General features: G+C 31.6%; 1 protein-coding gene across 2 annotated transcripts; it reads right to left on the minus strand.

Annotated features, from left to right (window-relative positions):
- Positions 1–619: 619 nt before the first annotated feature.
- Positions 620–12288, minus strand: LOC137812247 (transmembrane 9 superfamily member 1-like). Of its 2 annotated transcripts, XM_068614170.1 has the most exons (13): positions 12284–12288; positions 10286–10399; positions 8553–8751; positions 8364–8468; positions 3480–3497; positions 3288–3382; positions 3051–3203; positions 2797–2931; positions 2515–2681; positions 2219–2313; positions 1748–2121; positions 1268–1541; positions 620–1112 (listed from the first exon to the last, which is right to left on the minus strand). In XM_068614170.1, exons 2-13 carry the CDS (start codon positions 10370–10372, stop codon positions 1045–1047), a joined length of 1770 nt encoding a protein of 589 aa, XP_068470271.1. In that variant the 5' UTR covers positions 10373–10399; positions 12284–12288; the 3' UTR covers positions 620–1044. The 2 variants fall into 2 exon arrangements, with proteins under 2 accessions (XP_068470271.1, XP_068470270.1); XM_068614169.1 differs by lacking the exon at positions 12284–12288 and having other exon boundaries at positions 10286–10571.
- Between the last annotated feature and the right edge of the window lie 3753 nt (positions 12289–16041).

Raw genomic sequence — 16041 nt, forward strand, 5'->3', positions numbered from 1 at the left:
AACCAACCTCTTAATCCGGCTCACCAACGAATGCCCAATAAGGTAATATAAATAACACAAATTTCAAGAACCAGGTACGTGATTAGACAACATTTTTTATGCAATAAAGATGAATTCAATCCCAGACAATACTATTTCAAAGACCAAGAAAATAACATGTAATACAAAATTTATGCATATCTCTTTCGATAAAAAAGTAAATACGAATTTCAAAATTTATCATTATATAATTTCGAAATGATAACCAACTAAGATGACTTCAACATAATAATCAACTTCATTAGTCTCCATTTATTCAATCCAAATATTTTAATTTCGTGAATAAATTAACTTGTGAAAAACTTGTTTAATTTGTCCTTTTTTGTCCTAAAAATACTATTGGTAAAATTTATCCGATCAAACTTCTAATCAACTTTCGAGATAAATTGTGAATATGCAGATTTAATTTCTCACATTACTATACACCCATTTTCTCTTCTCATTCTCTTCTTCCTTCCAACCTATTACAAGATTGACCATGATCCGTTCTCAGGTTCCTTTCACAATTAATTACTTTGTCTCTTTGAAGGCATGCTATTGAAAAATATTTACACAGACAGAAAACAAAACAAAAGGAAAATAAAGATAATACAAACATTAACATTTAAAATGGATGTGAAGGAGGCAGATCTTTCATACAAAATTCAGACGCACCAAAATTCATTTCCAAGACTTCATCCCCTCTTTACATATGTCGAATAGTTGAATTGAAACCATGTTGGGGAATTAGAAATCAGTCATTCAATGGGTCCCTACTTTATAAGGGGATGAAACAGTAATCACTAGAGTTGGATATTGTACTAATTATCTAAATTTTAAAGACAATCAATTACAGCCGGGGAAAAAAATCTCAGGGTTTCCCCAATATAGAAAAGAATACACCCTCATTGTGATTCTACCAGTAAACATTGTTAGGTTCCCCACACATTACCAGAGACTTCCTCCAAAAATTTATTGTCTTCAGAAATAAGCCTATGGAAGTGCTCAGGTCTGACCCAGAATACCTTAATCGCACTTGATATTTCTGTAGATCCTCCTGACAAATAAATTTGAACCAAGAAAACCCACAGCTCCTGTGCATTAAAAGAAAAATTATAAAGCAATTCAGGATAAAAGTATACATGGATCTATGCAAGAAAAGAGGAAGAAATGGGGTTTATTCAGCAGACAATGGGATATCCCATCACATATAAACAGGGTGAAAAACTAAATCAAACTGAAGACCTACCGCATAGAATTCCTAGTCCAAGAGAAAACATCAGAGTGTAACCAAAATAGAAGCTGGTCTGGAAGAAGCCTGACATCTTCGTCTTCATATAGTAGTAGTATATTGAGTACAAATACACATAAACAGATGTTGAGGCAGCTGAAAAGAAAGAAGTCCATTGCCAGTGGTAGTTCTCAGCATTTAACAAAAAGTATGTCCCCACAATTGTCACACAAACTGTAACGATGATAAGAATTAGAAAGACTAGCAGCATAAAGCCATACACGTAGTACACCTGCATACCACAGAGGAGGAAAAAATATATAAGCCAATGTGAGGGTGTTCCACATATTTTACTTTAAAAGAGACCCGTTTCAACCATTATTTTCTTTCATATGCTTTGCTCTGATGACGCATGAATAACTTTGTTATCTGATTCTAAACCAATAAGTAAAAAAGAAACTTTATCACTGAAACAGGTCTAGTAGTGGCTTGATTCACCTTGTAATTCCAGAAAGAAGTGAATACAAAATACATTTCAATAAAAATGCTTCCAAAGGGTAGCAGTCCTCCCATCAGAGAAACCACAGAGGGTGTGAGGTACCACTTCTTTTCAGGAATGGGACGAGGAATAGTCTTTACACGACAGGGATTATTCAGAGCACCACTCCAGTTTCTTCCAACAACTGTGCCAAGAAGTGCTAGAGGGAAAGAGATGAAAGCCCAAATGACAAATACAACCACTATTGTGCCAAAGGGAATTGCTGCTAGAGACCCATAGAATATAGCAATGGTGTTTAAGATAAATCCAATTCCAAAGCACATGAATGGGAACAGAGAAGCTGTAAGGATCATGGATTTAATCCAGTTTTTACCTAACAAACAAACAAAAATAATTACAAAATCATTCAAACCCAAACGGAGAAATCTGAGAGCCACCCAAACATACAGAAAATTAAAGAAGGTTCTTACCGCCATTTCTTGAGTACATTCCCCCACTCACATAACCAGAAATAAAAGATGTAAGAGCATAACACACAATGAAGGTAGTGACTATTGCTCCTCGCCTGACAAGCAAAGAAGGAAACTTACATGACAACCAATAAAGTGCAAGGAACAAACAGCAAAGTGTTCCAACTAGTATGAAGTAGAAATAGTTATTATATATGCAACCACTACCACATACTTATTGAATATACACAAACTAGAATACCATTGAATTCATTATTCAGACTTATGTTTCAGTCAGTTGAAGGTTATGCACATACCCAACATACAACATCCCAATAATAGCCAACAAGACGACAAGAAGAACCAGCAATGCTAGCTGAGCACCTGTGCCAACAACAGCTGAAAGAATAACTAAGTAGCGAGGAGGCCGAAAAACATCACCATGCACAAGTTTCCAGCCAGATTCTTCACTAACATCTCTCTCCTGTAATCATGGAAGAAATGACCAAACATTCAACAATTACAACCACGATAGCTTTTATGGAAAGAAAGGATTCTTATTTCACAAATAATTAAAGACAAAAGTCTTAGAACCACACCAGGGTTTCCAAATCATCATCTTCCCGAGCATATTTTGCATAGTCATTTCTCAGAGTTCGCATCAATATCATTGACACCAATCCAGTAAGGAAGATAACCATCATGAAAGAGTTAAAAATGGAGAACCAATGAATCTAGGGAAAAAGAAGGAAAAATTCTTAGTAACAGCTAACGTATGATCGACATGCATGAATGCATAGCAATTCACCAAACCATAAGCAACCCCATTTCAATTTTAAAAACATAGTTGTACCTGATGTTCAAAGAAAGGATGGTCCAGGTAGACATCAAAGCGGTGCCCAAAAGTGACATTGGTAGAATCCCATTTCACAGAATATGTCATGTCCAAATGTTTTCCTACTTCCAAAGGCTTTGGGATATCCTGAGTGAGATTGACGTGAATAATCTACAAGGAAGCAGACGTTAATATGAAACTTCAAGGATCCATAACCTGTTTAAGATAGCATAAGATATTTAAATAACTTCTGACCTGATCATTGTTGTATTTAACATTAATGTTTTTGTGGGTGTAAAGGACATGTTTGCCATCACCATTCTTATCAGGATGTAGCTCGCCAACATATCCTTAAAATGAAAAAAGTGTCTTAGATAAATGATCAACAAGTGAAATACAAAATCCTATCAAGTAAAGAAAAAGGAGAAGAGGCAGTTCTGGACATACCCCACAAAGGTAGATCATCTGAATTTGTGTTTTTGTGGGTCACCGGGCAGACCAGAAGAAATAAGAAACAAAAGATGCTAGTAAGTTATTCAGGGGAGAGAATTCAACAATTATTAAATTAAACATACAAAAAGGAGAAGCCTTCAGAACAAATCCTAACAACATTATGACAATCAAGACAGAACAATATTGATAATTATTCAACACTAAGATATTGAAAATTACTAAAGAAATTACTTCACAGAATCCTTAATTTCATACTTTCAGTTGTACTGGTGGTGAATATAATATGGAAATTAACAGTCCAAGTATTCTAAAATGCTTGCAAAAAACTAGTTTGGTAATCAGGACAAAATACAAGAATACGATAGGATAAGACAAAATAAGTTTTAGATGCTACCCAATACTACCAGGTGAATTAGAAAATGATATAAAATATTTGTGTAAATGATAATACAACCCTTTTGTTAGTATATAATTTATATAATATATTTGCATATATTATTATTATTATATATAGATATGTCATATATATTCAAAACACAATAATATGTCATAATATATAATATAGTATTTCTAATATTTTTTATATAGAATGAGAACAAGATATTTTGGACACTTCCATATATTCTAACACCCCATTCAAAAAACAATACAAGTTCTTTGATCCAGCTTGCCAAAAATATTTTGTCACTATTGATGTCACCTTTTGAGTAAACTTTTTTCTTTTGCAATTTTCGTCTTCAGGGGAAGCACAAATTAAGATTCTACACAGTTTTTTGAACGACCAGATTATTCATCAACCTAACTAGATTAAAGAACTAATTGTATTTTAGTTATTGAAAATAATAGTGAAAACAACAGTGCCTCAAATTCAAAAAAACTAATAACAGCGTATGTTTGCACTCTGCCAAATGCTGAAAATCATTACTCCTATTGGAGATCCCATATTGATTATAGATATTACAAAATCATAATATATAAATACTTGCAAACCTCACCTTATAATTCACTTTTGTAAAGTTGACTTAAGCCTAAAACTGTCTTTCTAAAATTGTATGGCAGCAGATCCTGACAAGGTTTGTTGGGATCATTGTGTCAGGTTCTATCGGACCACTCACAAATATGTAATCTCATGCTAGAGATGTTCACTCCTCGACATGGGAAGGTATGTTGTAGATCTCATATTGACTAAAGATATGACAAAATTATAATATATAATTGGGTGAAAACCTCGCCTACAAGCCATTTTTGTAAGTCTGACTTTCTAAAATGGTATCAAAGTATATTCTAGCGAAGTTTGTTGGGCCTGATGTGTCACTTGCTATCAGATCACTACTGGATCACCCATAAATATTTATTCTCACACTTGAGGTGTCCAGTCCTCATCCTGAGACGGTGATGGGAATCCCACATCTACTAGAGGCCAAAGTATATATAAAAGTGGGTGCAAACTTCACCTTATAAGTTGGTTTTGTAGGGTTGAGTTAAGTGTAAAACTAACTTTCTAAGAAGGTATCAAAGGCTATCCTAGGAAGGCTTGTTAGGTCTATAATGTCACACTATTGAGCCATTATCAGACCACACACAAATATGTAGTCCCACGCTCGAGATGTCTAATCCTTGACATAAGTGGGTCAGTTAGAGATCGACATTGACGGTATGGCCAAAATTATTGTATATAAGTGGGTGCAACCCTCACCTTACAAGCTGATTTTGTGAGGTTGAGTTAGACTTAAAGTCCACTTTCTCATAATTTTTTTTGTTTATCTGATGAATGTATTTTTCATTTCATTCATCTAAAGTCCATCTCGCATTGCCATGAGTCCAAAGATCCACAAGGTAATACTATTTCTGAAACTATATAACCAACTCACTCAAATTGCATTTCTATTTCCGAGTAAAAAAAAATTGCAACTTAGATCTCATGAACTAACTAGAAGATTTTGATTTCCCTAATTCTATTTGAAAAGGAGTGAGGTCACAAAATACCCACTTTCTAAAGCTATGTCATATGAAATTCTTTCACCAAATTGTTTGTGTCTTTACTTCACAACTGTAGTGTTGGGAGATTATTAATGCTTCTTGGATTTCACAGAACTGGAGGGATTCTGTTGTAACTGAACTATAATAGAAACCTATGACTAACCAACATAAATGAATAGATACAATACAATATACAAGACTCAGAATAAGAGCCTGCACACCCTATACTAACAACATCCTACATAATCTAACCATAATATAAAGGATGCTCTTCCCAAGTGCAAGGAGGCTATTTTGGAAGAGGTGAAAGCTCTGTAAAAGAACTGGACATTAGAAGAGGTGGAACGGCTAAAGGGAAATAAAACAGTTGTGGTGAAAATGGGTGTTCAAAATAAAATGCAATTCAAATGGCACCCTTGAAAGGTACAAAGCTTGGTTAGATACCAATTGTAGCTCAAGCCTATGGTATTGACTACTTAAGAGACATTGGCATCAGTAGCAAAGTTCAACAAGGTACTTCTTTCCCTAGCTGCAAGTTTTGATTAGCCTTTGCAGCAGGTACAAAGAATGCACTCCTTAATAGAGATTTGGAGGAGGAGGTACATGTAGACTTATGAAGTATGGACATTGTACCTGGTTTGAACAGAAGTCTCATGCAAAATTGTGCAAGTTGAAGAAGTCTATTCATATGGAGTAACAAACTTGGTTTGAGATATTTACTGTTATATGAAAAAGATCACACTGTTTGTGGGCGGGGAGTTAAACTAAAGTAAGGGTCGTTTATATTGACCATTTACGACAATGTCATTCTTATTGGAGATGATCTACCAGAGAGATAAATGGATTGAAGAATATGCTTTATGCAGAATTTGAGATAAATTAGTTGAGTTCCTTAAAATAGTTCCAGTGTATGGGAGTTGCTAGGTCAAGAAAAAGAATTGTTCTCTCAGAAAATTAGCATGAGTGGTTGCAGACCAGCCAACATATCCATCGACCCTAATAAAAAGCACAAAGATGGCATGGGCAATCCTGTGGATACTTCTTATCAGACTAGTAGCAAAACTGATTTATTTGTCTAATACAAGGATGAATATCTATTTAAGCTCACACAGATGCTGATCATGTAGGTTTTGTAACTGACAGAATATCAACATTAGGATACTGCCCCTTTGCATGGGAATAACCTATTTAGATGGAGATGCAAAAAACGGAATGAGGTTGCTTGGAGTAGCTGAAGCAAAGAATATAGAGCCCCTACACAAGTGTAACATGGTATGGCAGGGGGGCTGGGCTTGATGAATTAAGGGTGTCTATCAACCTACCAATGAAATTATATGGTTACAATACAAGAAGGTTGCAATAAACTTTGTCCACAATCAAGTGTAACATTATACGACTAAACATTTACAAATTGATAAAGATTTCATTAAGAAAATAAAATGAGACTATTCGTATGTCATTTGATCGAACTTCACAACATGTAGCAGATTACCCTCAACCCTAAACCCTAAACCCAACTTTGAATTTCTAATAAGCAAGCTACACGTGATAGATATCCATACTTCAGCTTGATAGGTGTGTCCTTAGCTACGAGCAATTACTCCCTCTATTCCTTTTCGTCTGTCTTTTCAAGACTTTTACATAAAACCGAGGAACACAATAAATCTTTTGATCTAATGAAATAGTTATGAGGTTTCTTATTTTACCCTTTTCATTTTAGCTTCACAATAAATTCATGAGTAAATTAATTAAATACTGGGTAAAAATAAGAAAATATTTGACAGACAAGTAATTAATGATATCTTGAACTCTGAAAATAACAGATAAACAGAAACACATTTTCCAAATGACACTCAAAAAGGAAGAGGGATTATTTGATAGATATTTTCTGGGATATCAGATTACATTGAATCAGAATAAAGACACAGACTGTTTATTATAATTGATATTTATTTATTCTGTTGCTTATTTTTCTCCTAATTTGTAACAGAATGATTCTAGACCAATTCTGCCCATAATTAGCTTATCATTCTAAAATTCTAAAGACAGAAATAAAATATTATCAGTTCTATTGCAATCTATTCCACATCATCCCATCCAAAGCCTCAAGTATTGGGTCAAAATCACTTTTGCAAGTTTTCAAACAGTACATGCACGCATCCAATAACATAATGTGTATTTGAATACCAATTGAAACACATTCAACGCCAATGACTCATGGGAAACACATAAAACAAACACACCCTTGATCTAGTAGCATCGAACAGGCCTTCTCACATTTCCTAGAAATTGCACAAGTTCATGTGCAATCCAAAGTTCCATGAAATTACAATGCTTTAACAAACATTGGTATCCTTGTCAATTATCAAATAGCTGTAAGCTATAAGCATGGTTGAATGAGAGTGACAGCCGAACTCAGATCTGGGCCGAGCTTCCTCTTGCAGCCTAGCTCTAAGAGCCAAAGCATAGTTGACTCCTCCAGTCATCACATCACTTCTCTCCCCTGTTCCAGCATGTCTTTAAAACTGATTCTTACAACCACTTTAGTTTGCTCAGTCTCCTATGGGGTTGATTGGAAGGTTTCATGATTCTAAAGTTACAAAATAGTGCAGAAGATTAGTAAAGATAACTGACACGGGGCTGTGTTCCATTGATTGGAAGTGTGATTAGCTCACCCTCTTTGGTTTAAATTCTTTAGTTAACCGGGTGTCTTCTTCCCCAAGTCTAGGGATGTGTGTTTCTTAGTTTTTAGCTGTTCTCTAGTTACTTCTATACATTTTCACATGTTTATTTTATCCTTCATGTCACTGTATTGGCCAAACAAAAAATTCTGCAAGCTTCCAACATTTCTTGAATGTGCAATCATTCTATAAGTGAAAGAAACAAAGCAAAACATACCCATGAAGAATTCAAACCAGTAATTATTCTCTATTGCATCCTTGAACTGTTTCACCTTTGCTTCACTGAGATCTATCCGGCAAAAAACAGTCTTATCCACATTTTCTGAAAACAAGAGAAACCATTAAAGTCAGTTTACTAACTGACAGCTCTTCTATGCAATACATAGTACGACAGAAGCCTTCATACTTTGGAACTTTATGTCAATTTGGCTATCAATGAGTTCATTGCCACCCAGGACCTCACCAAGACCACCCCATTTGTGTCCAGCACTAGCATTACTCAATGGATGACAAAATGGGAGGCTGTAATAGTTGTACGTTTCTTGTGGATTGTTATAAGGACCCAATTTGTTCACCCAAAGGGTAACTGGTTCATCACGGTGATACTGCAATAAAATAAAATACATTCTTTTAAAAACAGAAGCTGTTCACCAGTTGGTACTACAAATGAAAATTACATATTTAATCTGTTTCACTAACTCAGTGGGAAAAATCCTGGAATAACAGATATAGAATACAAACTCAATAAAAGTTACAGCTGATTTAGATAATGACAAGTAGAGAACCAAGTCCATAGAGGAAGCAAAGATACTACATGAATTGAGTTATAAAACTGACTATTATGCAAAGAAAAAGAAAAAAAAAAACAGCATATACTAACTTATTGACATGATTTATTATTCGAGTTCAGTTCAATCTATGATAATAATCAACAATATAATCTATGGCAGTCTTCTGGTACAAATACTAAGACACCATACATTGGCAAAGCTAAATGTAAGGCTCAAAATTTTAAACATTCTAGCAAACATGCAATGGGTGACCACACTAATTCAATCTCAAATTTATGTAAGAAAATCCAAAATATTTGCCTTGGAAGCCAATTTTATTTAGTGATCCAGATAACAAACTTGTTAGTATAAAAAAAACAACTCATGAGACGATACCCTGATCTTAAATATTACTCAAGGATTCTAAATCAAACTAGTTCACCATTAGAAACTTCTTATGTTAGGGTAGAATTTGATTGACAATCTCCAGACGCCCAGAGAATCCTACAAGGTAGATAATTATTTACAAACCAATTTTTTTTCCATGGAATCTTTTTCCAATTCTAAGAAGATTCCCAACAGACAGCAGATATGACTAACAACTTAAACTCGCTGTTCTAGAAACTTTCAATCTAAAAACAAGGTAAACAAATAGAGTTAGAGTGCTCCACATAAATCTTCTCAATACTAAAAACTGCAGACAGATAGCAAATAATGCAATAGAAAACCAATCTAGCTTCCATGTTGACGCCACGAGTGTAAGCGAAAACCTCTAAGCATCAATAAGTATATTCTTCTCTGTTGTTTCCAATTTCAGTTCACCCTCATTTCACATATCCACCGGTGAATCCTTCTATGTCTTCAAATGACAATTGATGCACACAACAACAACTACCAAAGCCTAACCAGTAATCATCACCATGTAAGCTCTTCCCCACCTCAAAACACACAATACAGTTTGGTGTTCCAATTTCAAATCCCAAGCTCAATCCCAGCCCTAAAACTAGCCGAGCATTAAAAAGTTTAACCTTAATAAAAAAATGATCCAGGATCATGAACTAACAACAGAGCTGAAAGGGAAATAAGAAGTCAAAATGAATCGTTTTGTGCAAAGAAAAGGCCAAATATTGAACAGCAAACACCCACATTGCAGAGACACCAAGGTGAGCACAAGCAAAAACCCAGTTGAGATCTAACACTCGGAAAACCCAACCATTGCAATCTTATAAAATCCGAAGCTAAAAGAATAAAATTGAGTAGTACTAAGAGCTAAAAAGCGATACGGTGGCAGATCCAAATCCCAATGCAGCATAGAGAGAGTAGATCGAATCGGAAAGAAGGAAAAACGGGGGTTTGAAGAATTGATTACCTTGTGATCTGACTCCGAAGCGAATGCGGAAGACAGGAAGAGAGATATGAGGAGCGGGAAGAGGAGGGATCGGGATTGGAAGAACATGGCGGGGACAGAAGAGAAGAGAGAAGAGAAGAGAGAAGACAATGGAAGAAGAGAACAGAAGAAGAGAACAGAGCAGAGCAGAAAGCCAAACACGGACTATAATTGTAATTTACGTTGTTCAGAAACCAGAAAATAAGGTTACAATTACAGTGCAAACCACGCTTAATTGAATGAAATGAAATGAATAACGACATGCCAAAATTTGTTTGATTACGGTTTTTGTTTAAAACATGATCATTGATTGAAACCACGTTTCTCACATTACTGTGGGCTCTACTTCCTGCACCCACGTAATTTCATCTTGCACCCCCATTCTTTTAAACAAAATCACTTTTAACTCCTTTCTCTTTTATATTTGTAAGGGGACATTCTTTTTTTACCCTTGGTGTCGGTTCACGGTAATTGGTGCAGCAACCCTGCAAAAGGTGTTGCTGAAGTCCAATTTATTGTAAGTATTTAATGTAGTTTGGAAACATAGAAAAATGTTCTTTTTGGATACTGATTTTAAGATGCTTCTAAATTGTCCTTTTTTAAATTTGTCTTCATATAAGATTAAATATTTTAGAAAATAAAAATTGTATTTTAAAAAATAATATTCATAGTTATAATAGTATAAATTTAAAGGTATAGTTTTTAAATACGTCTGGATAAAATAATCCAAGATATAATTTTAAGATTATGTGTTATGGGTAAACTATTTTAGAAGATCAAAATTATATTTTGGAAAATATTATTCATAGTTATAATAGTGGAAATTTGGGACTGTATTATCTAGAAAAAAAATTATATTGGAATCATTTCGGATTGTATAATTTGAAGTTCATATGTAAGTTACTTCTAAATTATTTAATATAAAAGGTGACTTATAACTTTCAAAATAGACAATGGAGAAGTTAAGTTGACAATTCTAGATAGGTTGGTATGTAAGCTACTTCTGAATCACCTAATTTAGAAAATGATTTATAACTTTTAAAATAGTTAATTTAAAAGTTGATTTGATACTTTTAAATAAGTTAATATGAAAGATATTTTCAAATTAGCTAATTCAAATGGGTTGTGATTTGAGAGTAGTCACATTTGACAATCTAAATTGACTAATTCAGAAGGGTGTAATATTTATTATTGATTATGTAATTTAGAAAGAAAAAAATACATTTTGAATTACTTGTTTAATAAAAAAAAATTTAAAGTATAATGAAGTTATTTCTTAAGGGTGATTATTTTTTGAATAAAATATCTACAAAATCGACATATATGAATATGATTATATTTGAATCTTGGTTAAATTAAAGATAAATTAAAAAGATTGTGGTGGTAGTTTTATAATGAATATGATAAATTATGTATTTTGTTATTTTTATTTAAAATGTTAACAGAGAAATCTACTTATGTTTTCATGTATTTGTATAAATATTTCGTATAGTTAGGAGACACCAACTTCCACTCTCCATAATCCTAAAAAACACACATTAGATATCTTAGTAGAAACAAAACTAAAAAATATAACAATCAGAATAAATTTCATTAAATATGATTTTTTCCTCATTGTCCCGCATATACTATTGTAGGTCTATTTGTTCTATAGATGTAATGTTTACAAGTAAGGATTTGATGGTATATCACTTATTTGAATTTATGATTTTACACGCACAAAAATATTTTTGTGAGGATATACATATAAACAATAACTATCATTTCTTCTAAAGAAAAATTCATGGAAAGTCAACTCACTATTGTGATTTTTCCAATTTTACCATTTTTTATTTGTTTTGTATGTAGGTAGGCACAATGTTTCTTTTTGGATAACCATGCATATTTCATATTCCTTTTAATGCATTTTTCATTAATAAAAAGTATACTTCATTACAGATTTAGTTATTAATTTAGTTATTACATGTTGCCGATTCACCGCAATGGAAGAAAATTGATTTTTTGTTTCATGAGTTTGGGAGTAATCCAACAAATCTTAGACTTGGATCAATTAGTTGCAGAATTGACAGAGAGGCTGGCTGACTAAGAGCATAAAAGAACAAGTTACTCATGCGTTAAGAGCTAAATTCGAGCAAAGATATAATCCAGTTGAACTAGTAGATGTAATTTATGCTCGTGGTCGAGCTAGCACTAAAAGTAGTTGTGATGTGGAAGACTTTAAAGATGATGACACTGAATCTTTCTGTTAGTGGATGTAATTTATGCTCGTGGTCGAGCTAGCACCAAAGGTAGTTGTGATGTGGAGGACTTTGAAGATGATGACATTGAATCCTAACTTTTTGAAGATTTTGAGCCACTAAGCACAAAAAATCTTGAAGAGATCCGTATGGAATGGGCCAAGTACTTTCTACAAGTTAGGAATCAAAACATGCAATGATTTGTTACTTTTTAATATATGTACATTTTCATTAGGTGTAAATTATATAATTTTGATTAGTTTCAATATCAATCTTTATATTTCTCTACATATACAAATCAATTTGGCTGGTATTTTGGTTTTATTATATTTACAGGTTTATAAATTTGGGCAAAAGAATATTTTATTAAATTTATAATAAAAACCGGCACATTTTACACCCGATTATGACCATAATTTGTTCAATTCACTAAAAAAAAATGAGCTTCAGATGCACATTTTACACCAGTAATGACTATAACCGATGTAATATGGGTCTCATCCATAACTCAAAACTGGTCCGAAACCGATATAATATAGAGACTTACCAACTGCACATTTCTAAATTTGTAAAGTGAGTGAGATCCATCGATATGTAATATATTCTTTCACAATTATAATTTTAAAATGAAAAATTATTTAAATATATATATATATATATATATATATATATATTTTGATATAAATATTAAGTTTTAATTTTACCTTTATTTCTACTATATTTTATAATATCTTACAATTTTTTTATACAGTTTTATGATGTAAATTTACATTAAATCTTCCATTTTCACCATGCTAACCAATACCTTTAAAAGCAAACAATTTATTTCTTATTTTCTAGCAATTAAAAACATGCACTCAAACATATATTAACTATTTTTAACTAAAGTTATACAGTATTCATTATTAAGATCCCTTCTCTCATTTTCAAAGTAATTCATATATTTTTTATTCACGTTTCATAAAATTTCTTAATTAAAAATACTTTAAAATATTAATACTTCAATCTTTTCCATCTTGAGATAATATATTTTTTCCTTAAAAAAATATTGAATTTTAATTTTATTGATAATGATCTCATTGAAAAATCACATGGTATACACTCTTCTTTATAGAAAATAGCTATCTCTGAAAATTCTTCAGTACTACTTGTTCATGTTTATAGTCTTATTTATAATAGTATTTATCATGTAATTTTATATTAAAAAATTTCATGTCCATGTCAATCAATATATTTAAAGTAAAAAGAATTATTTGTTTCTTCTGAAAACAATTTAAAACATGTATTAATTAAAACATATGAATTGCTTTTAATTAAGATTAAAAATATTCATTAATAAGTTTCTTTTGGTTATTTGTTAAGGATTCATCCGCATAACATAAATTCCTTAAATAATAAAATTAAATCAAAACATATTTAATTTTTCTTAATGAAAAATTTATAATTTTAGTTTTATTTATAGAAAATAACAATCTCATTGAAAAATCTAATTCTATTGCATGGTAATTATTTTAACCTTGACATTGATAACTCTATGAAAGTGAATTTTGTGAGATTTTTAACTACAAGAAAGAAAATCATTACAACTAAATTTAAGAGATAAAAATTAATTAATTTGTATTAACTAAATTATATATTATTTTAAAGATAATAAAAATTATTAATATTTAAATTAATTTTTATTATTAATAAAAATTTATAAAGTAGTTTTTAAATTGACATCCTAACTAATGGCTTCATACCAATATAGAATCTACTTTATAAATTTTTATTAATAATAGAAATTATTTTATCTACCAATAGTTTTTTAATTTATAAAATAATATTTAATTAGTTAATATAATAATTAATTATTTTGATTACTATAATTATTTTGTATTTATAATTTTTTTAATTTATAAAATTATATCTAATTTAGTTTTTGTATTTATAATTTTTTTATTTATAAAATTATATCTAATTTAGTTAATATAGTAACTAATTATTTTTTTCTCTAAAATTAGTTTTTATTTATGATTTTCTTGTACTATGATTAAATATTAAATTTCTTTAAGATTGAAAAATAGCATGGTTAATTTAAAAAAAAAAATTAAAATTGTACCATGATGTTATAAATATATGTGGAAATGTTGTCTTACCGTAATGTTTTAAATTTGAAAGTTCGCACATTTTTTAGTCTATTCCCTTTTTATTAGTCAATTTTTTTTATGTAAATAGGTTGTTTTGTATTAGTTTTTTAATTATTTCTTTCTTGTTCTATATTCATATATAAAATGTGATTTTTTTCATCATGAAATTTTTAGAAGAATACCTTTAATAAATATTTTAACCTCAAATAAACATACTTCTTATAAATCCATTTCATTTAGTATTTAGAGTTTAATTTTGATATTTAACTATATTCTCACATATTCGAAATACTTTGAAAGATTTTTTTTTTACAGGTTACCGTGTAATAAAATCATATTAAATGTACATTTTAATTAAACAATTACTAGTAATAAATTTAGTAACATCATATTCAAAATATATCAATTAAACAATTCAATTTAATAAATGTTGGTTAAATTTTAAATTCCAATCAACATCAATAGTATGTCATAAAGAAAGTGAACATAACATAACAAACCTTTTTGAAAATCTTGTAGAGTTAGGTTCCACCCATTTAATCTGGAGACAATATTCAATAATGTTTGAGATCGAATCTTTTCTTCTTCTATAAAACTCTAAAAAAATCAAATGGGCTGAGATTGATTCTTTTAGATTTTCTTCTTGCTCTCACAGCAGAGAATCCCTCACCCGTTAAAGGTGGTGGTTGTGCTACGAAAATGAGTGTGCATGACAACGTGTTATTAACAATTTCTCAACTGTGTTTGTGTTTGTATTTGAGAAGAAAAATTTCTTGAATATGGCTGTCACATTCTTCTCTCAACTGTGGCTTCTTCAATCCAACAACCTTTCTCCTTCTTGTCTTTCTCCTAGCATATCCCTCAATCTCTCGCCAGCCATGCCAAGCCCTCCTCCCTTGGTGAGTGACCCAACACCATTCATTCTTTGCAGATTTTCTTGATGAGTGTGTTTTGATGCGAAATTTTGGTTTTTGATGGCAGGGGTGGTGCCGAATGCTGCTGTGAATGCCTTGGAAACCAATTCGGATTTCCCAATTTCAGCTAAGAAGTCCATCAACCACCCCATTGTTGTTATTGATAACTATGACAACTTTACCTATAATCTTTGCCAGGTTGGTTCTTCTGTCATTCTTTATTAATGTTGATCGTATTGTTCTTTGGTTTAGTTTGTAATATTTGCAAGGTTCTTTCTTTGTGTATGTTTATTTGTGTGATGAAATTTGAGGAATTGTGGAGGAGCTGAATTCGTTCTTGATCAGTTGTTTGGATTCCTTCTTGATGCTGATTATACGTGAATTTATGTGTGAATTTATCTGTAATCTTTGCGAGTTTCATTCTTTGTTGTTTGTGTTATTTATTGATTGGTTTTCAA

This window comes from Phaseolus vulgaris, chromosome 2 (genome assembly GCF_000499845.2).
Source record: "Phaseolus vulgaris cultivar G19833 chromosome 2, P. vulgaris v2.0, whole genome shotgun sequence".
NCBI classification, from domain to species: domain Eukaryota; kingdom Viridiplantae; phylum Streptophyta; class Magnoliopsida; order Fabales; family Fabaceae; genus Phaseolus; species Phaseolus vulgaris.

Coding starts and splice junctions, on each gene's coding strand:
- LOC137812247 (XM_068614170.1), bottom strand. CDS start 10,372: ATGTTCTTCCAATCCCGATCCCTCCTCTTCCCGCTCCTCATATCTCTC. Junction 2,932..3,050: donor ATCCTTTCTTTGAACATCAG/GTACAACTATGT, acceptor CTTTTTCCCTAG/ATTCATTGGTTCTCCATTTT. Junction 2,122..2,218: donor AATGTACTCAAGAAATGGCG/GTAAGAACCTTC, acceptor TTTGTTTGTTAG/GTAAAAACTGGATTAAATCC.